The following is a 25,751-nucleotide window of genomic DNA, read 5'->3' as shown; positions in this document are numbered from 1 at the left end:
TTATCATTCAATAAATATTTATTTCAGGTTTTAGGAAATTTAATCAATCAACATGTTAGAAAAAGGTAAGTTAGTTACCTTATATTGATTAATAAGTACTAATAATAGTAGCTTTTCTGTTTTGCTAACGGCAAATTGTATTGTATGTTATGAATATACAGTTTGGTTTATGTATATGAAGTTATGTTATATATTTAGTGTATATGTTGTGTTCTAAAGAGCTTACATTTCGGAAAGTTTTTGGTAATAATATTGATAATAATATGGTAATCATATTCTGAGCAAGCTATTGTGTCTAAAGTTGAAAGTTTACAAAGTGTTTACAAAGTGATCGCAATGTTTCATGTTTCTTAATGTTTATTATTTCGATTTTAATCAATTTTGCTTTCATCATCAGATGCAGCTTTCAGCTCTTTTAAGACCCGGCGCCTGGGATACTGGCCTTGGATAGAGTTCTGAAAACTAGCCAATCTTGTACTAAATTTATAGATGAATTGAATAAAATTATTTGATTAGGGCTGAGAGGGTTAACAAGCTGGCAATATTAAATCGATTATCAAATTCGAGGAATATGTCGTGTCCGTCAGTATATTTACGGCATATTTTGAAAATGACGTTTCTGAGGTTCCAGTCACACTCGACAAAACAAATCAAGTGAAATATTTATTTTTCAATATATAAAGATACTTTTCAAAATGACCGCCAAACTCAATTTAGCGCACCAAAAATATTGACATATTTCGCTCTCAATTCATGGAGAGTTTGCAAAACTCGCATGGGGAAATGAATTAGCAGCATTGTTGTGCAACTTTGGCACGGAATGAGCAACAATCTGCATACCTTGGGAAAATGGATATTATGGACTTGAGATATTGTTTGTAATTTCAGGCTCCAATTAATGCAGAAACTACTCAGTCTCTGTTTTAAAGATATTAACGAAATTTTTGTTAAATGTTAAACGGAATATCAAAATCGAGGAATATCATGTCACAAAATATCATGGTATGGCAGCCCGTAGCAACTACGAATTGCACGAGTCTGGCAGCGCCTCAAAAACGACGTCACATTCGTTTTATGTTGTTTTTCTTTGAACCTTAATATGTAAATAATCCAATTAAAAGGACTTCTGAAAACTTACCAGTCATGTAGAAAATTAATGTATCTATCAGCTAAAATTATTTGATTAGGGCTGAGAGGGCCAACTAGCTAGTACTATTCAACGGAATATCAACATCGAAGAATATTGTCGTGCCCCTAGGTATTTTTACGGTATATTTCGAAAATGAAAAGGTGTATTTCGGTATATTTCAGAGGGTCAGACTAGGTTTTTTCAGCAACTTCCTGGTCACACTGGCACAGCGAGAAGAAACAAAAAAATTGCGGTGAAAGGAAGTTGTAGCGCCGCGCAGTGCATTTTTTTCTGGTAATTTTTTTGCTCCACCTTGTAAAACTACTGTTTTCTGCCAAATTGAAAGAATACAAACAACAAAGCGAACAGCTTTAACAATATTAATTGAAATCATAATGTGTGCGAAAGCAAGTTAAGTTGAATAAAACAAGACAAAGACGTTGTGTGTGCCGATAGCGAAATAAAACCCCAAATACAATACACATACACACTCACAGGCATCACACAGACACAAAAACACATGTATATATAGGGCCCTGTAATGGTTTCTAGCGTGACGTGAAGTGTATATAATAACGAAAAGCAGCTGAAGAGTAGCTGAAAAAACGAAACGAAAAGAGAAAATAATGATAATGGAAAACACGCAGAGACAGTGTGAAATATGCGAATATGCAGAAAATCGTCCTCTTGTGCACCATTTTCAAATACATGCGTAGTTGTAGTATATTTATGCATTCTATCTAGTACAAGCTTCAAGTTTTCTTTTTTTTAATACATTTTTTGTTCGTTGAATCTCACACAACCACACACTCGCAATCATACATGCGTGTATGTGTGTGTATGTCTTTACTATGAAGAAGAGCCAGCGAGTGGAAGCGAAGAAGGGTAGGCGGTGTGTGCACGGGTACTCGCTGTATTTGTTTTATTTTTTGTTGTTTTTTTTTTACTCTATACTTTTGCTGTTGTCTGTGTGTTTGTTATTGAACAAAATGGTAAAACACAACAACAAAAAACAGTTATGTGCAAGTGTGTCTTTTGATGGTGTGCCCATTGATGTTGTCGTTTGAAGTCTGTACCACTCCTGTGGCTCTGGGCCTGCGGCTTCTACGTACACACTGCCTGGCCGGAATATTGAGCCATGTTGTAAAATTCCACTCAGCCTTGGTAGAGGCGTTACTTGCTTTTCCCAGCAACACAGCGCAGCAAAGGCAAAAACAGCAGCAAAAATGGCAACGTCGTCGCACTCATACACACATACATACACAGCCCCGCACACACTCAATGGCATTCACACAAACGTCCTCGTCTGCTACTCGCCGCTGTATCTTTTCTTTTTTTTTTTTTCTTTACGTGTGTGTGCGGCTTCGATGACGAATACGTGTGAGTGAACCAACATGTGTGCGTGTGTGTTCAAGAGTGCCTACGTGCGTGTGTGTGCGAGGCTGGCTTTTTTGAACCCGCGTGCCGCTCTCCCCTCTGTCGACTTACAAACGTTTTTCTCAATTCATGCGCTTCGTTTTTCTTGTCTTTTTTCTTTTTTTTGTTGTTGTACAAACTCAAACACATACTGTTTTCATTTAGTTAACCGTTGCTAGTAATACATAGCCGAAAACATACAAGCGGAAGATACATAAATACATAATAATAAAGCAGAAAGCGGTAAGCAGCAACAGTAAGTTCGAAAAAAAACTTGTACACCTGGACATAAGCCACAAACAAAAAAATTGAGTAATTGCTGCGTGTGTGTGTTCGAGTGTATTTATTTATTTCGTGTATTTGTGTAAAGAATAGTACATATATTTGAGCATATCTTTTTGCCCTCAACTGTGGTATATACAGAAAATTGACTGGAGAATGCAGACTTATAAGCAACAACATATGCATACAGTCGCGTCTAGCCAGAGAGCGACAGCCGTGTACCTGAAATTCCGTCCCTTGGGGTGCATTTTACACATTTTGGTTCCGTTGCACATCCGCTTGACTACCTAGCCAAAATGTATGCATATTCTGTATACCAATTTCCGGTTTCTGAACCCATATAATATGTTGTATCTATAACATGAGATTATTTTTTTGGGTCTATGCTGCCTTGAACAAGGGGTTTGGAAATTGAATTTATACAAGTTCTATTTGCAAACCAGCTAAAGTGCATCAATACCTTCTAACTGCAAATATGCATATTGCATGGTCTCTAGTTTTGAATAATTTGTGAAATTAAGTAGTGATTTTATATACATACAGATATTTCTACCATAATGAGTGAAATCGATGGTTATTCTGTTGTTGTAAACGACTAGCACAATATTTCGCTGCAAGACTGTCTTCGTGTTTGTGGTAATCAGCTGTCACATTGATGCGAAACACGACTGTGGTGGCGGCATTGCCAGCTGTTATCGCAGTAGCGGCGTGTTGTGGTTTGTCTGCCTTGTGGCAGTATCTGCGTGGATAAGATATGGAATAATTTACCTTTGACGTGCATGTCTTGTCTGCCATATGTGCAATGCATACTTAAAACAATCAATTAAGTACAAGAAATTAAAATCAGAGAGTGTGAGCGAGAGAAGAAGGTGAAAATAAATCCAGCGATCGATTTATGCAAAGTCAAAAACGCGTGCCGATCGATCCGATCATCATTAGCGAGACCTGGGACCCGTGAGGGGAGGCGACACGCGCCTACGCGCCTGTCGATTTGGCTTTAGGATTGCAAATTTTATGATCCACTTTCCATTGAAGAAAAGGTGCAAAATATGAGAGAGCGAAAGGATTCCCTTAAGCACAGGTAAAGCCCAGGACAAGCGACTCTCTTGCTGGATTTGCTCACGCTCTTGTTGCTCTCTGGCTCTCTGGCCCTCTGTCTCTCTCTCTCTCTGTTTCTCTCTGTCTCAAATTCTCCAGCTGCCGTTTGTTGCAGCTGGCGGGGTGAGGGAGAGCGTCTGTGGAGGAGCAGCTGCTGCTGCTTAGCTGAGCTTCTCTCTTTCTACTCTTTAAACACATTACCTCTCTCACGGCCATTCCCCTTTCCAGCGGCCAATGATCGTATGGCGTTTCCATTATATTGGAATGGCGCCGCATCCCCCTCCATCCCCCCCACCCCAAACAGGCAGAGGCCGTTACACCGTTTTAACCTGCAAATGGGCCCCGTTTAACCAGTGCAGGTTTCACTGTAAGCTGCTGGACAGCCAATACTCGGATGTGTTTTTGTCATTTCAGTGAAACGGCCTGGCCGGGCACTGTCTTGTTCCTGGTATTTATTTTACATATTTACATATGTATGTAATTTATGCCATTGCAGATTTTGATCAGAGGTTTGTAACGCGTAGAAAGAAGCAATTCCCTGATGTGTTACTGCCACGCATTAAAAAGATCATTAGAAGATCGTTCTTCAATTGTATACAGGCCACTTTCAAGGTGGCTCTAGGTGTTCCATAATCCAAAAATCAACTTAGTAGCTCTTCGATGAAGCTATACTTTTCAAACTCAGTCGGCAAATTATTCGGGGGTTTCTAGTGTTGCTGGATCTAGATGGGGGTTCTATATTAATGCTGACTACATCATGTTCAGGAACTCTACTATATCTGTTACGCCGATCCCATTATATTTCTGCCGTATTATCTATGGATACTGAAAGAAATTCAAGTGTTTCTATATCTCAATCTCTATGTGAGAGCATAGACAATACACATCAGCAAGACTCTGGATTCAAGAAAAATATATCAATACCCGAACGCTGTTATCAGCTGGCGTTGTACTCTGGTGGCCATAAATATATGCACACGTTGTGGTAGCTCCCATATACACACATATGTATGTATGTAGATATTTACACAACTGTGCTCTACTTACTGCCCAAACTGTTGGTAATTAATTCGTTCGTTGTTTCTAAAATTATTTATTTATTTCCACTAAGCTTCTTCAACTTAAAACTAAAGCTTCAGTGGATAAGGTGCCGTACTTACTATGGCCTCTGACTGGTTTCTAAAGTAATTTTAAGCAAGATCTAATATTTGTAGTTGGTTTTTCCTTAATGTCGGATCACAATTCATATATCTATGTACAGTTGTGTTCAATGAGATAGCAGTGCCGCACCTCACTACTTTCAAAACTCTTTTTTAGATATTTCTAGTCCTTCAAATTGGAACAAGTGATGCCTCTACGGAAAGCATGGAATGTAAGCATTAGAAACTCGAAGAAACTCCGTTAAATTTGCATTCTATCTTCTTGTTTTTCATGACTTAAGACAACTACCTGTTCAATGAAATAGTAGTGCTGGTTTAAATTAATTTTTTAAGATGAAAAAAGAAATTTTTATTGAAATAAGGCTCAATTTAAATATCAACCCCGCCGCCTGATAATTTGCTGAGAAGGAAAGTTTTGGACAGGGGGGGCAGGGAGTACTTTTGATTTTGCAGCGTTGAAGGAATCATCGCTCGGTCCAGACAGATACCTAAAACCAGAGTTAGACTAAAAATTGCTCTAGCAGGAGTTATAATGAGATTGAAAACTAAGCTGTAGCACTCTCATATATTGTATTTAACCCAATTAATTATAAGAAGTACATACTTTAAAATACATAACATTCATATTACAGATGAAAAATTCCTGTAAAAAGGATTTTTTAACCGGATAATGACTTGAAACACCCAGAAAAGGTCGCTAGGAATTGATTTTAATCGGAAAAAATCGACGTTTTGCCATGTCCAACTGGATATTTTTCTCATCGAAATCTTACCAAATTGATTAAAAACTAAATATTAAAGCTAAAGAAACATGAAGAACATTAAATATATGTTTTCATTTCAGTTTCGTTGTTTTTGTTTTTTAATTTTCTAAAAAACACTACTATTTCATTGAAAAAAAAAGATGGAATTCAAATTTATGGATATTTCTTCTGTTTTTTAATGCTAACAGTCCAGTCTATTTAAAAAGGTATAATTGGTTAAATTTTGATAACTGGAAGTGTCTCAAAAGGAGTTTTGAAAGTGATGAGGTGCGGCACTACTATTTCATTGAAGACAACTGTATGTACCAAGTGAATGGAGAAGGCGCAGGATTCATCTTCAAGAATTTTCCTCTTTTTCTTTTGTTTTCCCCCCTATATCGTTCTCTAGATCGCTCTAATTTCTGGCTCAATTTAAGTTGTACTTTTTCTTACTTTCTTTTGTGTTTCTCTACCTCTTTTGCGCCATGGCAACGACGCTCTCTGTTCGCTTTTGATGGAGCCGGAGTGTGACGCTTTTCTTTAGCAATTTCCTCATTTTCTTCATCTTCGTTTGCTGTGTATTCGCACTGGAAATACATAAATATGTACACATACAACCATTCCCTTCGTTTGTGTACGTGTGTATTTTTTTCGGCAATCTTTGTTCTGTATATAAGCGAGAGAGCCAAGCCACCAAACCCCCAACCGCCCTGTGAATTGCACGGTGCCCTGCCGCCCTTCCTCCTATCTTCCCCTGAGTGTGTCGCTGTCCAAACGTAAGCGATTTTGGCCCCCTCCCCCACACCAACCCAGCGAGCGAGACATGCTCTCTTCTCCCCCTAGGCTGTGCTGCTGGCCTCGTTTTCCATTAAGCATAGCTCTCGTTCGTTCGCTCTCTTTCCGCTACTCGCTTTGGTTATCCGCTGGAAGAGAAGCACCGTTGTTACTCCTGTGGGGGAGGATCTGATTATGAGTCGATTGGAAAACTGATTTCGCTTAAGGAAAGTTTTAAATTGCAAAAGAAAATTGAACATTTCTATTGAAATGTGATCTAAGAAAGTGAGTGATAGAGAACTATTATATTTCCTGTTCATATTAGTTGAAAGTGAGGCTTAAAAAAGTATAATCTTAATAAAGTTGTACATATTCCTATTTGCATAGTTTATTAACTATATTTATTTCAATGTGTAGAATGAAAGGTCTCTATTTTCCAATTGGAATGTGAGTTTTCTATTAATTTTTGAATTACGCAAAAAATAATTCAGTAAAGAAAATAATAAATAAATCGTCTTTATTAATATAAAGCTGGAGTATATATTAAAAATAGAGTACACAAATATGATTAATTGAATATAAATTAAAATGGATCAAACAATTTACATATAATAACCGATCCTTGGATTATGGATTACCTTAGTATTTTTGTATTATTTTTCACTAATTCAAATTCGCTTAGATTCTGAATATATCTCCGGTAGCACTCTCCCGTGACACTCCTCGGTACCACCTTGACTGGAATTAATGCTTCTACTGAAAATCGCCAAGCAAATTTTCTTTTTTCTGTTCTTGGTATTTTGGAAGAATTTTTGCAGCTTGTAATTTTTATATGACGGAGGAGGTCGTTCGGTCAATCTTTGCAAATATCACCTGCCCTGTGTGTCCGATGTTCCAGGGACCAGGCAGAGGGCAGCTGCATTATCTCGAGATCGAGTGAGGTTTATGGGTTTAATGGATAGGGCGATAGATTATAATCAATAATTATTGCTAGATTAAAGAATGGTTTAGTTGATATCAAATATAGAATTGAATGAAACTTTAATGATTTCCTCCAAGATTGGTATATGATGCCTGCAAATAAATGATTTTGGATTATCCGAAAGATTGTTCTTTTATTATATTCAAAGAATATCTCTGAGTACACAAATTTATAATCCTTTATTGATCTTTGGAATTTTTTATTGCAAAAATACTCATTAGAAAGAATCCCCTGGATCTTGTGATGTTCCTTAGAAACGATACAACGGCAGATCTGTTGAAAAATTGCAGCTTGCTTCCATGTAAACAATTTGCAGCTTGCTTTCAAGTTCCACCTTTCGATTTTTTCCACCCACCCGGCCTCGACCCAAGTTAACACCTTGCTGATACGAGCATAGCCATCCAGCTTCCGAGAACAAGTGAGAAAACATCTGCCTGCCTGCCAGGATCTGGATCTGGCCCCTAAATGTTTGCAGCCGGCCACCCAAGAAAGTACGCCTGGCACACTTCCTAGTAGATTGGGTTGCCAGGTAGCCGCGCACGCGTCTGGCACGCGCACCTTGCCCTTGCCTTTCTACCACCCACTACCTGATCGGCCCACCGCCCAACTCGGGGACCAGAGGGCCGAGCCTATTGTGAGACCGATGCGATCCTTAAATAGATCATGTCCTGTGCCGAGCTCTTCAGTCGAGTTCCACTCGTGACAAGTCCAACTTGTGTGTTGATTTGTGATTTCGTGTGTTCTACATTCGAGTAAAAAGTGTGATATCCCAATGATGGATTTTAATTTCGATATTGTGACCCCCTCCCTGTCGACCACATGGTCGTCGTACTATAATTTCAAGATGTCCAGGTATGTCCCCACCCCTCTATTGGAAAACAAACTTCTTTGAGTGAAGTGGCACATTTTTAAAATTAGTGTATAAAAGCGCAATTGATTCTCTAAGGTTGATTAAGAAATGTACATATTTCTATTCTAATTTGAGGGAAATAGGTACGCAAATAAAACAATTTTTGTATGGTTATGCTAGGTTAAGAGGTACATCATTTGTTTCTATGTTTAAATAATACAAACGACAACACACACGCGCTGATTTGCTCGTATCGACTATATACTGCATATGTTATATTATTAGGAAATACATATATTTTGTTTTGTGATTCATATTATATTTCGACGCTCTACAAATCGCGCGCACACACTTCACGTCTTTGTCATGTGTTATTTTTTTTTAGAAACCAGCAACTCCTTCAATATCCCTATTAACCCAAAATGTTACAACCAAAAATGTAACCTCTCTTCCTACCTCCTACCCCCTACCCACCACTTCCTCTCATCTATTGGCAATCGTTAGTAAACTAATCAAACAAATCGAATCAAAACTCTACAATCACTTAGTAACAACAACAACATCATCATCTCTACCTACAACATCAAAAATAACAACTTCAGAGAGAGAGCGCGCCAACAATAAGAACAACAACAAATACAGAAAAGAGGAGAGACAAGTACCGTTAGAAGATAACGAAATAATTATGAGTGTCGTCTGAGAGAGTATGCCGTAGAAATTACAATTACAAGAAAATCAGACACGAAATAAAGGCAATAATAAACATACTACAATAGAGAGACATAAAAAGAGCGTACGCCAGAAGAAGACAACAACAACAGCAACAGCAGCCGCACCTGACGAACAACAACTACCAACAACCACAATCGACCACCTTTGGAGAGAGTGTCTCCGCTCCCGTTTGAATGTGCGTGGGGTTCGTTCGCCAAAAATATATCAAGTAGCAGAGAGAGAGCGAGAGAGATTGACGACCAGACGACAACCAACTTAACGGTACCCATCAGCAGCAGGCCAGCTGAGAGCGCTGAGCGCCAAAGGCAGGAAACACGCAGCTCTCTCTTAATCTCTCTACGACAATTCTGCAACAACAACAACTTGACCACTCGAAACGCTCCCCCCGTCCTACGTCAACCCCCACGCACGCACACACCCACACACACGAACCATCACAGCAAAGTGAACGGTTTTTTTTTTGATAGATCGATAGAACTGCTATCGATAAACGTATATAAATATCTATATATACATTAAGGAAGAGCGCGCAGAGTATTTTGTTGAAAAAATACTCGTGCCCAAACACACTCAGGATATGTACGGCAACAATAATCCGGGTAGTAACAATAATAACGGTGGTTATCCCCCATACGGTTACACCAAGTCGAGGTAAATTTTGTAACTTGAGTTTTTATGCGTTTCATTTCGTTTTTGATTTTAATTTATTTACCCTCCATTAAAAAAAAAAACATGATATCCCCACAAAGAATTGCCTTTTACCCGCTCCTATTCCCATCACAATCCTTTCCCCCACCCCCACCAACATCGGACACACACACATACAAACAAACTAACGAACAAAATACGTACACAGCCACCCACAAATTAACATGAGCCACGAACGAAACTTGGGACAAAGTATTGACGATTTTTTTCTACCCAGCTCTGGACCTAATTCCCCCCACAATTTTTTTCTTCCCATTTTTTTTCTGCCCAACTCTCAATCCATCTCTCTTTTTTTAAATAGTTTTACGAGTACAAATTCGAGCTGATGCAGCAAACTTTTTGCAGCAACTGTTGAGGCAATTACGAATCTTTTTTTTTGTTAGGCTTGAATATTGGTGGGAACAAATCTAACGGTATGCATTGGTATGTCTGTGTGTGCAAGGGCAGCGCAAGGTGTGTTTTTATGAGGAAAGGCATTTGCATATACACCGAAAAAGTAACTCTGGCTGAATGTCTTGCCTTGTATGAATATACCTTGGTCGCCAAGCACATGGTCCCCCGTCTCCATATTTTCCTCCCACACCTCAACGATTTGAGTCTTTGATTTTTTTTTTATGTATGTGTTCTCTTTTTTGTTTCCATATATTTTGTGTTACGCTCTTAGCTTTGATTAAATCAGAGCGAAGCAGAGCAGAAAAGAAACAACAGTAGAAAAGGAGAACAATAACCACAACAGCAACAAACGGAATATTGTAAAAAGAACAACACCAGCACCAGCAGCAGCAACAGCAGTTTATAAGTATTAGCAAATATTTCATGTACTAGATTGTACAGAAAACAATGAGTAAATCAATTGATTAAGCAAGCCACAACACACTCCAACCAACCCCCAACAGATACTACCCCCACCCACATACATACATATACACCGAAGCCCTTCCAAAACAAAAACTATCTCAATCTGTGTCAACAAAAAGTACAAAGAGGACCCCACCTTTAGTGATCCGCTTTTTAGTTTTTTTTTTTTTTTTTCGCTCTCTATCCTTCTATCAGTCACTCACTCACTCACGTTGTAGATGTTACGTTTTGCGTTTTGCCATCTCCATTGCATACATTCGTGCGCGAGCTCACTCTCACACACAATCAGCTGATCGTCTGCGTGTTTTCTATAACGTAACGTAAAACCATTGATATCACAACCTAATGCAACGCAACGTGAACGTGCATGTAATGTGAACGGCGCGACATGCAATCCCGCCTGTCTTTTTTTATGTTTCCTTGCAGCGTCTTCCGCAGCGCCCTCGTCGCCTCGCCCCTGCTCCTCCCCAAAACTGTGTTTACAGTTAAATGTGATATATAAAGTTACCAAAAGCAATACAAATACAGAACTAAAAATGTAAAAAGGAAACTCAAGAAATATCAAACGAAAGACAACGAAAAAGCAATCTTCCACATTTATACATAAACAAATACATACGTATGTATTTACATGTATATTTGTGTTTATTAAATTACCGTTAGAAGGAAGAAAGAGATCAAAACTGCATTTAATGTTGAAGAGCGGGGAGAGCGCTGCCATGTCTGGCACTCAGAAGACACTTTGATACGCGTCTGTTCTCGCTCACACCCACATTCTCGACACTGGGGGAACGGCCATCGAGTGTCGTTACCCACCCACATACACAACAAAACCCACACGCATACACACACATATATGTATATATATGATACACCGACACATACCATCGATGTATATGTGTTGGTATAATTTGTTCGTGGCAAGAGGATTATAGAAACGGCCTCAAAACGTTCTCGTCGTCGTGCGGCCTGTGCTACCCAAACAGCCTCACAATGTACCGGTAAATGTTGTCTTTCTTTCTTTCTCTCTCTCTATCCACACCCTACTACTATTGCTTGACAGTAAATTTTTTGTTTTAACCGTTGCGTTTTGTTTTCGTATGGCTTTTCTTTTTGCGTGTTTAGTTTTCTTCCGTTTGTTTTGGTTCTCTCGCCTCGCCGCATTCCTCATTGACTACCCATTGACCATTTCCGCATCCGAAATACAAATCTTCCCTAGAATGTAAGCCTTAAGGTTAAGCATTAAGTTTTGGCCAGCAGTTTATATCTTTCTTTTTTTTTTTGCTGTACAATATCAGCAGTTAGGGAGGGGTCCTTGGCAGTCCACTGCAGTCGTGCCATAGTTTATGATGTAGGGATAGCATCTTACCCTAAAAAAAAAGAGGCCAGAGTCCCACAGAGGGGGGGATACCCAAGCAAGCAGCCACAGCAGCGGCAGCAGCAGCAGCCATTGAACTTTTGACACACTCACGCACACAGATGCACAAGAAGATGCATGGCGGCGTCACAGTTCGACATTTTTATGACTCGCCAAAGTCTGATGATGCTGCTGCTGTGGCTGAGGCTGCTTCTTCTGCCTTTGCCCCATTTCACTTAACGGCACATTATTCAGAATAGCGGAAACTGAACCAAACCCCCCTTGGGGCCCACCACGTGCTCTGCTGAATTTGTGTCAGGACCTTGACACGCACACAGACACACGCACAGTTGCAGTCGCTGCGCAGCAGCCTGCAGTAGCCTTAAGTTATGTATTCTGTATAGTCATCCATTTTACTAGCCCACCAATGGAGCCGCCCCATTCGAGGGACCCCCATTTACCGTTTAAACTAGTTTTAAGCACCGGTTGTTGTTGTGGTTATTGCAGCACACTCTCAAAAACAAACACAGTGTGACCCAGCCCCCGCATACATATATCCCAATGCATACCTGACAAATTTGCCCTCCCACCCAACCCCTCTCTCTCTATCTATCTCTATCTCTCAAAAATGAGCACATATACCCTCTCTCACTCTGCCTCTTGTGGCCCTTTGGGGGCAGTAGCAGCAGTGGGTGAGAGATAGTGAAACCCCAAAGAGCAGCTTTTGCTCAAGGTCATCATCATCAGCAGAAGAACTGCTTCAGCAGCATCATCACCAAAAAATACAACAACGAAAGCAGCAGCAGAACATCAATCAACAGTGTCAACAATCAACATTCAACAGACGCCAACAGCAGTAGCAGCAGCAGTAGCAGCAGCAGGAGCCCTTGCCAGTCCAAAAATGTTTGGAATCTATTTTGGCAAACAATTTTTTTTACATATTTTTTTCTGTGACACTTTTTTGTTTTTTTTTTAAATATCGTTTTTAGTTGACAAAGAAGAAACGTATCAAGAGTATCGTAATCACCTTGAAAAAAATAAAGAAACAAAAATAAACCTCCAGAACCTCAAGACAAAGAACACATATGAAACCCCAACCACGTACAATACCCACTAAAACCCCTCCATCCAGCAATTACGTAAACACCACCACCGTCATCGACGTTGTCCTGCAGCTGAATTTAATTTTGTGTAGACATCTCTTTCCACAGCCATGGAGTAGCAGGAGTAACAGCTTGCCCCCCTAGCAAATTGCGGAACCGATTTCGATTCCGTCAGAAGCGAAAAGACACACGAAACTCTTAGATAGATACTATGTAGTAGGCATTTTTTGTTGTCGCTCGATGAAGGGCTAAATGAATGCTGATTGATCGCATTGCGGGGGTCGGCTGAGACAAAATGTTCTTGAAACGGGGACGCATCGAACGCCTGTAAGTAACAAGAATCTAAGAAACTTATAAAAAATAAAAATAAAAGAACCATGAAAAAAAGAAAGAAAAAAATACCATGAAAAAAAGAAAAAATTAATTAAAATTGAGGGAAAATCCGGCTATAAGCCCTTACTTAGACATTAAAACCACACACAGTTCCACACATCAAAATCAACTGAATGTCGTCGCCGTTGGAGAGGGTCAGTCCGAGAACCCATCATACTATATTGTACATCACATTTTTTTCCCTTTTTTTTCAAGTGCCACAAGTGAAACACTCAATGAAGATTGAATATCGAAAAATATCGATTTTTTTTTTAAACTTTTTTTTCAAGTGCAACAATATTGAAAAAAAATGGTTCCACTAAATTGTGTCCGATTTTTGGAATTGATTTAAAAAAGGGTTCCAACCATTAGTATTCAATATTAAATACATATTTTTTTCTTTTTTTTTCGGTGAATCGAAAGTGCATGAAAAATACATACCATACATAAACTTTTTTTAAGTGCCTATTTTTTTATTGTGAAAATAACGAATTTTTTTTTACTTATTCATTGGCAAAGAGTTTTGCAAATTTCCCAGAAAGACTTGAACTTGTCAGGATCCTTCTTTGTGAGGGATTTGCCAAATTTAAGTCAAGGGAAAGTTGGATAGCTCTTTGAAAACCTCTTTTCCAAAACCTTCTCACGAAGTTTCTCCGCTTAGTCCTTAAGATCGACTTCCAGTAGCAGAAGCAAATGCTGTCAAGTCAGTTAACAGCTGGCAGCTCTGTTAGCTAACAGTCTGCCTCCTGACTGTACTTGCCCGCAATTGTTGTTTTCCCATAAGTTAGCCCGTAAGCCTAAGTTAGTTTTATAAATGCAACTTCAGATCATCTCAACACCGAAGCTACCATTTATCAACCATCTTTGTAAGATAATTACCAATATTAGAAAAATAGAAGAAAATAAAATTAAAAGTAAATTGCGCTTTATACATATAATTTTGATAATTTTAAAATATATTTAACAACAACCCTAACAACCATAAAACACCATCAATTCCCAGTGCTAATATATATTTTCTCTATTCCTCATCATCGAATCGATTCGTGCAGCGGTGGGCGTGGATTTGGCATGTCGCATTCACTGCCATCTGGAATGGTTAGTATCCCAGAATTTTATGCCTGAAATTTATAATTATTATCAGTGCTACAATTCGATTTCCATTGCATGTGAGCAATCAGCGGAACGAACGACGGACAGGTTATAGAAAAAGAGACAATATGATGATACGGCAAATACGTTTTTGAATGTTTTTTCTGTATTTTCCTGCTCTGCTTAATTCCTGTTCTCTGTTCCGTTCTGTACCGTTTTCGATACTCATAAATAATAATAATAATATAAATTTTATGCCCTATCTATCCATCTATATTACTATCCATAGTTGTATGTTATTGAGTTTGTCTCATGAACGCTCTGGGGACACACGCTTTTGATTACGAATTTTTCAAGCAAGAATCCAATACTATAAAAAAACAAAAAAATATAAATTAAATTTTATTTGTGGATGCTATAAATTTTATTTTGGTTTATGACAAAAAAAAAAAACGAATTAAAGTTTGCATTTTTAAACAACAGAAAACCTTAAACAACAGAAACAGAAATAAACTTTAAAACAAATCCAAGCAACTACAACAACAGCAACAACACAAACAAATATTTTTTAAATAAACAAATAAATAAGACAAAAGAAAGTTAAAATACAGACACGCAGAAATACTCACACGTGAAGATATTACCTTCACAAGCACGCACACTTGCATGAGTCGAGGGAAAAGCAGCCTTGCCACCTGGCCCGTCGTCCCACTTTCGTTTCCGTTTCCGCAACAGTTGCGGCTTCCCTTAAGACTTCCGACTACAGTGCGTTTTAAAATTGAATGACTTAAAATATTTGCATTTTATGCGTTTCCATTATTAAAATTTAAATCACAACAAATTTGAAATTATATCCAAATTTCAAACGATCTAAAATTTTACTAAAATTGTACTAAAACGGAAAGAGGAAGGTTGGCATTTCTAAGATTTCACTTAATTCTACTTAATATTTTGGTTCCTTTGGTTTAATACCATTTAAACGCACTGTATTTCCCTGTCTCTCATTGAAACGGTGCTTGTGGAAAGCTCACAAATAAAAAAACAAACACACCACAAAAAAAAAAACATTTCTTAGATGCTTAAAAACAGACAAAAATAATAAACATGAGTATGTTTTGTTTTTGCAACCCTGTGAATGCCGTTACACACACGCACACACTCACGCAAACTAAAAAATAGACAGAGAACAACAGAAAACACTCGGAAGTACAGTGAAGCAAGCGAATGTTTGCTTCTTCCAAAGCAAAAAAATAACTATGATAATGATATTTGCTGCACTCGAATTTCAAGCACGCATTAAAAAATGAAGAAGAAAAAATGGCATATGTTACCGTTAGTTTTTTTTCGTAGTTGCCACTTTTTTCAAAAAACGTTGAAAACGTTCACGTTCCACGTTCCGCTTCCTGTTCAATCAACCTGAACCTTAATCAAACAATCGTATCAACCAACCAATCGAATCAACCAATCAACCAACCATCAATCCGATCAGAGTTGTGTGTGTTGTTGTTTTTGCTGGTGCTTGTGCCTTGTGCTGCCTTCAACGACAAATATCCGAATAAATAAAGCAGACCAACCAAACCAACCATCCAATCAATAAATCAAAACGATCAATCAATCAACCAAACCAAACCCCAAGACAGCGATATGAGGCCTTCTCTCAACATTAGAATATCTTTGTATGGTTAATCTGATTCCAGTCACGTTATGCGTTCTCACCACAGGATACAGAATTCTCATTTCCAAGTTCCTCGTCCCGTCGCGGTTACAATGAGTTTCCCGGCGGCGGTGGCATTGGCATTGGTGCCAATGGCGGCAGTGCCAATAATCTTGGCGGCAACATGTGCAACCTGCTGCCAATGACCAGCAACAATTCGCTTAGCAATCTATGCGGACTGTCGCTGGGCAGCGGCGGCAGCGATGATCACATGATGATGCATGATCAACGATCCAGCAACACCAATCTGATTGTGAACTACTTGCCCCAGGATATGACTGATCGCGAGCTGTACGCCTTATTCAGAGCCATTGGACCCATCAACACGTGCAGAATCATGAGAGACTATAAGGTGAGTAATTTTTTTCTATAAATTTATTAATAAAATTGATATTTAAACTTTTGATCTATATTTGAATAGACTGGCTACAGTTTTGGTTATGCTTTTGTGGACTTCACGTCAGAAATGGACTCACAGCGCGCCATCAAAGTTCTGAATGGCATTACGGTGCGCAACAAGCGGCTAAAGGTGAGTCCTGTCCTCCCCCTCTTCTTGATCCGCTAATAACATTGCTCTGTTTGTTTTTCTAGGTTTCTTATGCTCGTCCTGGCGGTGAATCCATCAAGGATACCAATCTGTATGTGACCAATCTGCCGCGCACAATTACCGATGATCAGCTGGACACGATCTTTGGCAAATACGGATCCATTGTGCAGAAGAATATCTTGCGTGATAAGCTGACGGGTCGGCCGAGGGGCGTGGCATTTGTGCGGTAAGTTTTCGTCCAGTTGGACGTTTTTACTCAAAGCTTCCACATCCACAACATCGATCTGAGAAGATACGAGACTATATCCAACTATATTTGGTTTACACACTTTGTTGTTTTTGTTTTGAAAGCGTTCTCATTGTTGTTCTCTTTCTCTTTTCTCTTTCTTTTGTTTTCTTTTTCCACATACTTTTACTGCGCGCATGTTTATGCTCCCCCATATCGAACCGATCCCATATACTACTATATACATCACATCATATAGCTATAACAAACGGGAGGAGGCACAGGAGGCCATCTCGGCACTAAACAATGTCATACCCGAGGGCGGGTCCCAGCCGCTATCCGTACGTCTGGCCGAGGAGCATGGCAAGGCGAAGGCGGCGCACTTTATGTCACAGATGGGCGTGCCAGCGCCAAATGCACCACCGCCGCCACCACCACCACCGCCGCATATGGCCGCCGGCTTTAACAACATGGTTCACAGAGGTAGATCAATAAAATCACAGCAACGCTTCCAAAAAACGCATCCCTATTTCGATGCGCAAAAGTTTATCTAAAAATGCAAAGAAGAGATGAACCAAACCACCAACACCAACACAACCACAACCACCAATCCCCCCACAAACAGAAAACAAACTACATCCAAAAACACTCTTAAAAACGATATATATATATATATATATATATATACACAAGTCGTTACAAGAGTTTCATTTATTCTTCTATGATTCGATTATATTTCCCGATTTTTATTCACTTTTTTTTTGTATTTTTATAAACAACAACAAAAAAGAGTATAGCAACAGCAACAAAAACACAATTTAACACTAACCTTAACAAAACAAAAAATCCTTTGTTTAAATTTGTTTTTAACTTTTAACTAATTATTTTCGTCGTATCTACGTAAAAGATTCAATTGAATGTTGCAATTTACTTTACCTCCTTACTTCTATATATTGTATATACATATATATATATATCTATATATATGTGTAAACAAAAATTGAATTGTAAATTTCATTTAGTTTTATTACAAATTAATACAAAAAAACACATACAAAAACTTAAAGGAGAATAACAATTTTAATTTTTACAAAAATTAAAAAAAAACCTAAATTTAAATACCAACTCATTTTGGAAGAATTCAAAGTTTTTTTTTTAAGATTTGACCATCCTTCTCCCCTCTACACACACACACACCAACACACACACTAAAGACATATCTTTTGAACTAGCTCCAGTGAATCGCGAACTAGTTCCAAGTGTATTTTTTTGTTCCACAGCATCTTAATCGGATGTAGCCTTCAACAAAAACACAGAAAAACGACAGACACACATAAGACATGTAGCAATTTAGATGTACTATATTTTTTTTTAACGAAATAACTAAAATATTAACGCAGAAAACCGAAACTATAATTAAATGTGAATAATCAAAAGAAAATCATCCAAGGACTGAATCATTACCTAATCTAAAGAAAAAACACAACAAAAACATTTAATAAAGAACAAAAAAAAAACACGCATAAACTTAAAAAATAAATGATAAATATATTTCTATAAATGGAGTTTGCAGTGGCCCCCCGGCGACAAAAAAACAAAAATCAAGCGAAAAGTGTGCAATTTTTTTGGAATATTTTTTTTTCTGTTCACAAAAAGACTGTGCTAACAAATTGATTATAGATTGAATCAAAAAGCAACCAGAACTGATCTTAAAATAAAAATAAAAAAACAACAAAAGAAGGAGTAAAATGTACAAAGCGTCGCCCGAGCATAAAATCTTCTTCCTCTTAACAACCCTTCCCTTCTAAAACCTCTACAGATCGTATCGAATCACGTATTTTTTTTTGGTTGGTTATTATTTATCATGAAAATCAGCCCCAACTAAAACCACATCAACAAAAACAATATCGAGAACCAACAACCAAATATACGTCAATATAAACAACAAGGCATCTATTTTTTTCCCAACACAAGTTGGTCACTCGTCAGTCAAGTTTTTCCAATAAAAAAATCTAAACAAAAAGGGGAAAAAATAAACACCTTTATAGATTTACATAATATACATATATTCTTGATTATATGATAATTATTCTATATAAATAGCGTTAAATTTTAATAATTATTTAGTATGTAGTGCGTTAAAAAGCAACAAAAAAGGACAAAAAAAGCTTAAAAAAAAATTAAAGCCGAAAGTGTGACCAGAGAAAGCGAAAAAAATAAAAAGGCAAAACGCAAAACAATCGTAAGAACAAACCAAAACAAAACCGACATTTTTTTTTACAAATTTTTTTCAAGTTTAAAGCAAATCTCGAGAAGAATTTCTCACGAGAGATAACAGTGTTGGAAATCAGCACAAAGCAAAGCAGCGCCCGATGCCACAACGGGAAGTTTTTTCTACCCATATTTTTTTTCTTTTCCCTACTATTTTGTTTGTTTGTTTTTTTTTTTTTATTTTTATCTTTGTAATCTGCCTTGCCTCGTCTCCCGTGCATGTGCGTGTGCTTGTCTTTGTGTGTGTGCGAGTGTGAGAGTGAGAGTTGGGATCGGGATCCTTTCCTGATCACAGAATGAGATGGAATGAGAGCGTGGCGCGAGTGCAGATTTCTGTTTACAGTTGTTCCCAGGCACAGCGGCCAGGCGGTGCGAAAGAGACAATGCGAAAGCGAGGGCACGCAAGAGACAGACAGAGGCAGAGAGACTGTGAAATTGAGTAGAAAGAAGTGAGGAAGGCGTGGCGCATGGTAAGTATGCGCGCACTCAACCGAAACGATAAGGGGGTGCTGCTATCGCACACCACCCCCGAAACAATACCCTGAACCCTCCATTCCTACATCAAAAGACCCTATCGCCAAAACATGGTTTTTTTTTGTCTTTTTTTAATGTGCAAACTTATTGATGTTCAATTCTTTTTTTTTGTAAAGGAAACTAATAAAAAACGATGACATTTAAATGCTATCTCTCTGCCCACACACTTCTCACCCTTTTATCGGTTCCAGTGCCAACAAGAAAAAAAAACTAAAAACTAAAAGATTAAAAAAAAACATTTTTTTTAACTTTTTTTGCCAGTGTATTTTCCTAAATCTATGACGAGAGGAACCATTACAATTCAATTTTTTTTCCAAGTGTTAACTGTGTGCCGAGCCAATATTTTGTTTTTTTCTTCTGTATATTGCTAGTGCTCAAGACTTCTTTGACTACTCAAATTAAAACTAAATTGTTTTAATGATTTTTTTTAGTGTATTTTTTTTTATTGTGCCTGTCAGTGTTCGGCGTGGATCCAATGACTTAATGCTGTATTTTCCATATAATATATGTATACAAAATATGCAGAACCCATTTGAAATTTTAGTAGATTTCTAGCTTACTCTTTTTTTTTTATAAATTAATATGTATATATTTTTTTTGTGATTTTTTGTTGTTGTTTTAAATACAAAAAATGAGTTTTAATTTGGAACATACGTACATACAATTTTATTTTAGTATTTTGGCATATTATTTGGCACGTCTTTAGTTTGTAGATTAAGAAAGAGTTGGGTTCTGTTTCAGACTTTTAGTTTGGCTTGAGATTATTGCGTTGCCTACTTTTTGAAAAGCCGCCAGTGTGTATGACTATTACCTCTCAACTAACTCGAGCTATCCGAGTAATAACAAATATAGGGCTTAGTCAACAGCAGAAATTAACAATCAAATAAAAATAGTCGATGAATCAACCAAAATGCTTTGAATTCGAAAATCAAGTCTTTAATATTATTTTATTCGCCCTGGTTGGGGACCAGGGTTTTTGTACCGGGTACACAGAGAGGCCCGACCCTTATTTATTTGTCGAACGTAATAGAAAATTTCTGATATTTTAATTTCAATATACAAGTGTATTTAAATGTCTGTGAACATGAGTAGGCGCCACAGTAATTCAAGGAACTCTAGTGTTTGTAATTTTGAATGTTGTGCGAGCACTATGGGTCAGCCAGAAAGTAGGCAACGTTTTTTGGCAATCAGCTATTTGAACATCTTTGAACTCAAAATCGGTGTCCTTGCAGAAAGGGAGGCAGCCCATACAAAAAGAATATCGAATCAGACAGCACTTCATACTCAATGCAAGGGCATCGAGGGCTTCAGACAGGGGGTACCCTCGACCGAAGACAGTTTAGGGAATTGCTTAATTTTAGTTTGCCTTAACTTGGGTCGCTTGTTTTAAATACAAGTGAAACCTGTTACCGTTGTTAAGCTTAATCCGTAGTTAGAATGGCCCCGATGTATTTCTTTGCCCCACTGTAACCGCATTTGTTGTTTTCTTGCCGTAGATACTCTTCTTCACTTTGATTGATCTACTCACAGCACTAACCCGAAACGATCGTCATTCCCTTAGCTTGAAGCCTGGGGAATGGCGGTCCATTCCATTCATTTTCATTGATTGTTGTTGACAGAGAAAAAAATCCACATAATTGAATAATATTTATAAACAAAAAAAAAACCAAAATCTTCCCTAGTCCCCCCCACCCAAAAAAAAAAAAACAAAAAAAAAACCAACCTACGCCGCAACTAATCCAAGTTGTACAATTTTTTCCGTTTCGTTCTTTTTTTTTTTTTATAGACGGAGCTATGGAAAAATTACGCTCATTATTCGATGCTATTTGCGATGCTATCTTTGGTCTCGATAGTAATTATTCCTCTTTTATATATATATATATATTTCTAATACTATTCCTAATCATAATCTATCATAGATTACTTGCTTCACTGAAAAGCAAAAGCATATACATAATATAAATGTTTTTTTTTTTTTGAGAGCACTTAAGAATGAGATTTAGTCCAAGGTCTAATCTATATAAGTAGTTCTCAAGAAGAGAATACACACATGAAAACACACACTACCACACACACTCATACTCTCCCACACGATTAGAAGACAGAAGAAATCGAAATTCAATTTCAGTTTTCAAGTTTTTCATGCATAAAATCGTATATACAAAAAAAAAAAATGTAAGGAGAAAATCAATTGTTTTCAAAGCGTGCCATGTTTTTTCTTTATTACTTTCTCTCATGCCATAATAGCTACTATAATTATCTCTATCTATCTCTCATATCTCACTCTCTCAAAAAAAAAAAAAACCCTCTCGATTTAATTTTAGCCCAAAATTTGTCGCCTTTGGCCCATGTTCTAGCTCCAGAGTGCTGTTGAGCAAGTGCCAAAGGCTAGAGCGTTATTTGAAAAAGTTTCAATTGAAAAGTTGCCAAAATTGTACTTCTAGATGAACCAATTCGAATCCCCAATCAAATTAAATCACATAAAACAAAAACTATAAACAATTTAAACCAGAATGGATATCTGCTACGCTGCTGGCCCTCAAAACAATAATTTCGTCTACCAAAAAATTAGTTGGCTTACGCTTTCCCACACAACTACTTCACCTCCCAGCCAGGGTTCTCTTAGAAGCCATAGACACAGTCCAAAGAGTTGCTTACACTTTTGTTTTGTTTTAAACATCGCCTTAGTCGCCCTTCTTCATGATCTGTCTTGTCTGCTCTAATAAATAATCATTCATCCGAGTACCCCAGTTTGTAAATGTTCAGTTCTTTCCCCAAACTAAAAGTAAACTAAACAAAACCACAGCTACAACTACCCCTATATGTGTTATAACAACTATATATCAACTTGTTTTGCTTGCTATGTTCTTTGGCCGCACTTGGGTAATGTGTATATGTGTACGCTCTATATATGCAACATATCAGTCACATATCACACATGTATGTCTACACATCTAAATAGAACGACCATCATAGCGTCAGTCATCCATATATCCATATTTATATGTACATACATGAAAAACCAAAGCCCGCCCTAACCCCAGTTCCAAGTACCATTCCTAGTCCGATCCCATCCTTCATCCTAAAGAAAAGAAAAATAAAAAAACATGGCACGTTAAATGAAAAACTATGATAACTTTTTAATCGTGTGGACGAATACAAACGCATCGAAAATGGAATATAATGAAAACTAATTATATTACTGACACCGCAATCGAAAAGCTAACAAACAAACTTCAGCTTAATCAAAATACAAAAATCTCTAAAGTTAACCGAAAGCAACAAACCAAACAAATACAAAAAATAACAATAAACACTAACCCAACACCCCCTTAAACACGAGAGAAAAAAAAACAAACAAAAGTCTCTATATACATATGTATAACTTACTTAATCTAATTGATCTTCCACCATAAGGTAGTTAAGTCAGGGAAAGTCCAGAATAGGACACAGATCAGAAATGAACAGCGGAATTAACGATAGAATTGATACGAATCGAAACTTCTAGAAATGCAAATATATTTTCTCAATAAACTTTTTCAAATAGACGCATGATTTAAGAACTCTGTACATCAATGCCTATGAATCATACTAATGCATGTTTCTTTTGTCTTCTAACTTTTGTTTTTCTCCCGAATCGTGGTTGAAACACTATAGGTGACAACTTTGCCGATTTGCTTGACGGACTGTACCGTAGGAAGTACCATTATCCCTACTTATAATTGACACCGCATCAGCAGCAGCAACTACAACAACATCAGCTGCAGGCGATTGGCAATAGCAACAGTAATAACAACAGTAACACCAACATTAACAATATGCTACTCTACCATCAACAATATCATCAACAACAACAAGAACTACAACGCCTGGGCAATACTGCTGCTGCTCACAGTTTAAGCCCGAATGGAGGAAACAACAACAACAACTGCAATCAATCCAATAACAATCACTCAAACAATCATTTGGATGTAATACGACAGAATGGAGTCGCTGCTCTGAATTATCTTCAACAACAACTGCAATTGCAGCAACCGCAATCACAACAACCACTACTATCACCACCACCGTACCAGCAACAGATGAATGGACACTCATCCCGTCAACAACAACAGCATAAGCATCAACAACCCTCCAGTTGTGGCAGTTTGAACAATGGTCACACCAACAACCATGCCAACAGCGACAGCAATGAGATGCTGCACAGCATTAAATCGAGCCAAATCAACAATTATACCAACAGTGGTATAAACCAAAACAACACCAGTTACACCAATAAAAGTAGTAGTGGCCTGCCACTCACAAACAGCAGTAACAGTGGCCTGGGACTCAACAATAGTTGCACCAACAACAGTGGCAATGGTCTGTCACTCACCAACAATTACACAAACAGCAGTAATAGTGGGCTGGCACTCAACAACACCCACTCCAACAACGGTGGCAGTGGTCTGGCACTCAACAACAGTTACGGCAACATTAGTGGAAATAACCTGGCACTCAACAATACCAGTAGTTACACCAACAACAGTAACAGTGGCCTGTCACTCAATAACACTTGCTCCAACAACAGTAGTAGTGGTCTGGCCCTCAACAACAGCTTCCCCAACAATAGTGGGAATAGTCTGTCACTAACCAACAGCTTTACCAACAATAGTAGCAGTAACAGTGGTCTAGCGCGTCACAGCAATTCAGGTCACACTGGCAGCTACACCAACAATCAGAACAATAGCCGCACAGGCATCTCCAATAGCTGTAGCAACAACAGCAATGGCTTGCCACACAACAACAGTCATAGCAATCAGAGCAACGGCAGCCATAGTCTTCGCTTACCACAGCAGGAGTTCAGCTTCAATATATCGACCACTGAACGAGAGCTGCAGCAGCAAACACTCAAGCTGCAGCAACTGCACATCAGCAACAGCTTCCATGCAGCATCAGCAGCAACAAGTGAAGAAGCAACAACAGCCACCATAGCGACAACTACAGCCAATCACTCATCAAATGTTAACTTCCTCTGGCGTACATAGCCTCGAACGTTGATTTAAAAAAGATAATATATATAAAAAAATGATTTATATATATATGAAACCCTTATATGGAGCATCTTAGTGGCAGTTTCCATCGAAACCATTTATACATATATATAGATACGTAACCCAAATTTGTATGTTCTCAAACCCCGATACCTTTTTTGTGTATGTTCCTCATTCGAACTTTTATGTTGTAGTACGTTTTTTTTTCTTTTTGTGCTTTTTTTTGGGATGAATCTTTTTTTTTCTTTTTGTAACTAGTTGTAAGACAAGACAAGTATATATAAAAAGATACATAACTATATATATATATAGATCGAAAGATCAAGATCGAAGAAAAAAGCGATCATTTTTTTTTGCGTACACTTAGAGAAAGAACTACGAAAACACATTTTTTTGTCACATATTTATAATTAAAAATAATATATATAAAAAAGAATATATACAGAAATATATATATACAAAAACACTCACATATAACTATATATCTAATACCACATAGCATACTTGTAGGCGTGAGGACATAAGCTCTGTTTTTTTTTTCAACGTGTCTGAAACTGATTTTTTTGGCGCGAACTATGCCGCAACAACGTACACGAATTTCGTGTATGTTTATAGCTGAAGTTAATCCAGATACTATATGATTATCTTATAAATATTGTTTTTTTTTTCCTAATTTATAATCCAATTTTTTTGTCTATTCAATATATACTGTAACCGTAATGGACTGGAAAGGCGGCTGTGCATGCTCAAGTTTTCAGGCTGTTTAAGAA

The 25,751-nt window shown here is 37.7% G+C and overlaps 2 protein-coding genes across 13 annotated transcripts; both read left to right on the top strand.

Annotated features, from left to right (window-relative positions):
- Positions 1 to 1,350: 1,350 nt before the first annotated feature.
- LOC111072737 (protein sex-lethal) lies at positions 1,351 to 25,751 on the top strand. Of its 12 annotated transcripts, none has more exons than XM_041592725.1 (10): positions 1,351 to 1,423; positions 8,983 to 9,817; positions 13,301 to 13,519; positions 14,617 to 14,662; positions 16,354 to 16,722; positions 16,792 to 16,899; positions 16,962 to 17,143; positions 17,403 to 17,626; positions 21,735 to 21,800; positions 23,606 to 25,751. In XM_041592725.1, the coding sequence occupies exons 3-10, from the start codon at positions 13,488 to 13,490 to the stop codon at positions 23,668 to 23,670; spliced, it is 1,092 nt and encodes a 363-aa protein (XP_041448659.1). In that variant the 5' UTR covers positions 1,351 to 1,423; positions 8,983 to 9,817; positions 13,301 to 13,487; the 3' UTR covers positions 23,671 to 25,751. The 12 variants fall into 12 exon arrangements, with proteins under 12 accessions (XP_041448659.1, XP_041448662.1, XP_041448658.1 ...); XM_041592728.1 differs by having other exon boundaries at positions 13,285 to 13,519; positions 16,378 to 16,722; XM_041592724.1 differs by having other exon boundaries at positions 13,285 to 13,519.
- LOC121404103 (putative uncharacterized protein DDB_G0286901) lies at positions 23,767 to 25,505 on the top strand. The gene is made up of 2 exons (XM_041592751.1): positions 23,767 to 24,766; positions 25,492 to 25,505. Exons 1-2 carry the CDS (start codon positions 23,767 to 23,769, stop codon positions 25,503 to 25,505), a joined length of 1,014 nt encoding a protein of 337 aa, XP_041448685.1.

Source organism: Drosophila obscura, unplaced genomic scaffold (genome assembly GCF_018151105.1).
Source record: "Drosophila obscura isolate BZ-5 IFL unplaced genomic scaffold, ASM1815110v1 contig_185, whole genome shotgun sequence".
Lineage (NCBI taxonomy): Eukaryota > Metazoa > Arthropoda > Insecta > Diptera > Drosophilidae > Drosophila > Drosophila obscura.
This window is presented reverse-complemented; position numbering and strand designations above follow the sequence as displayed.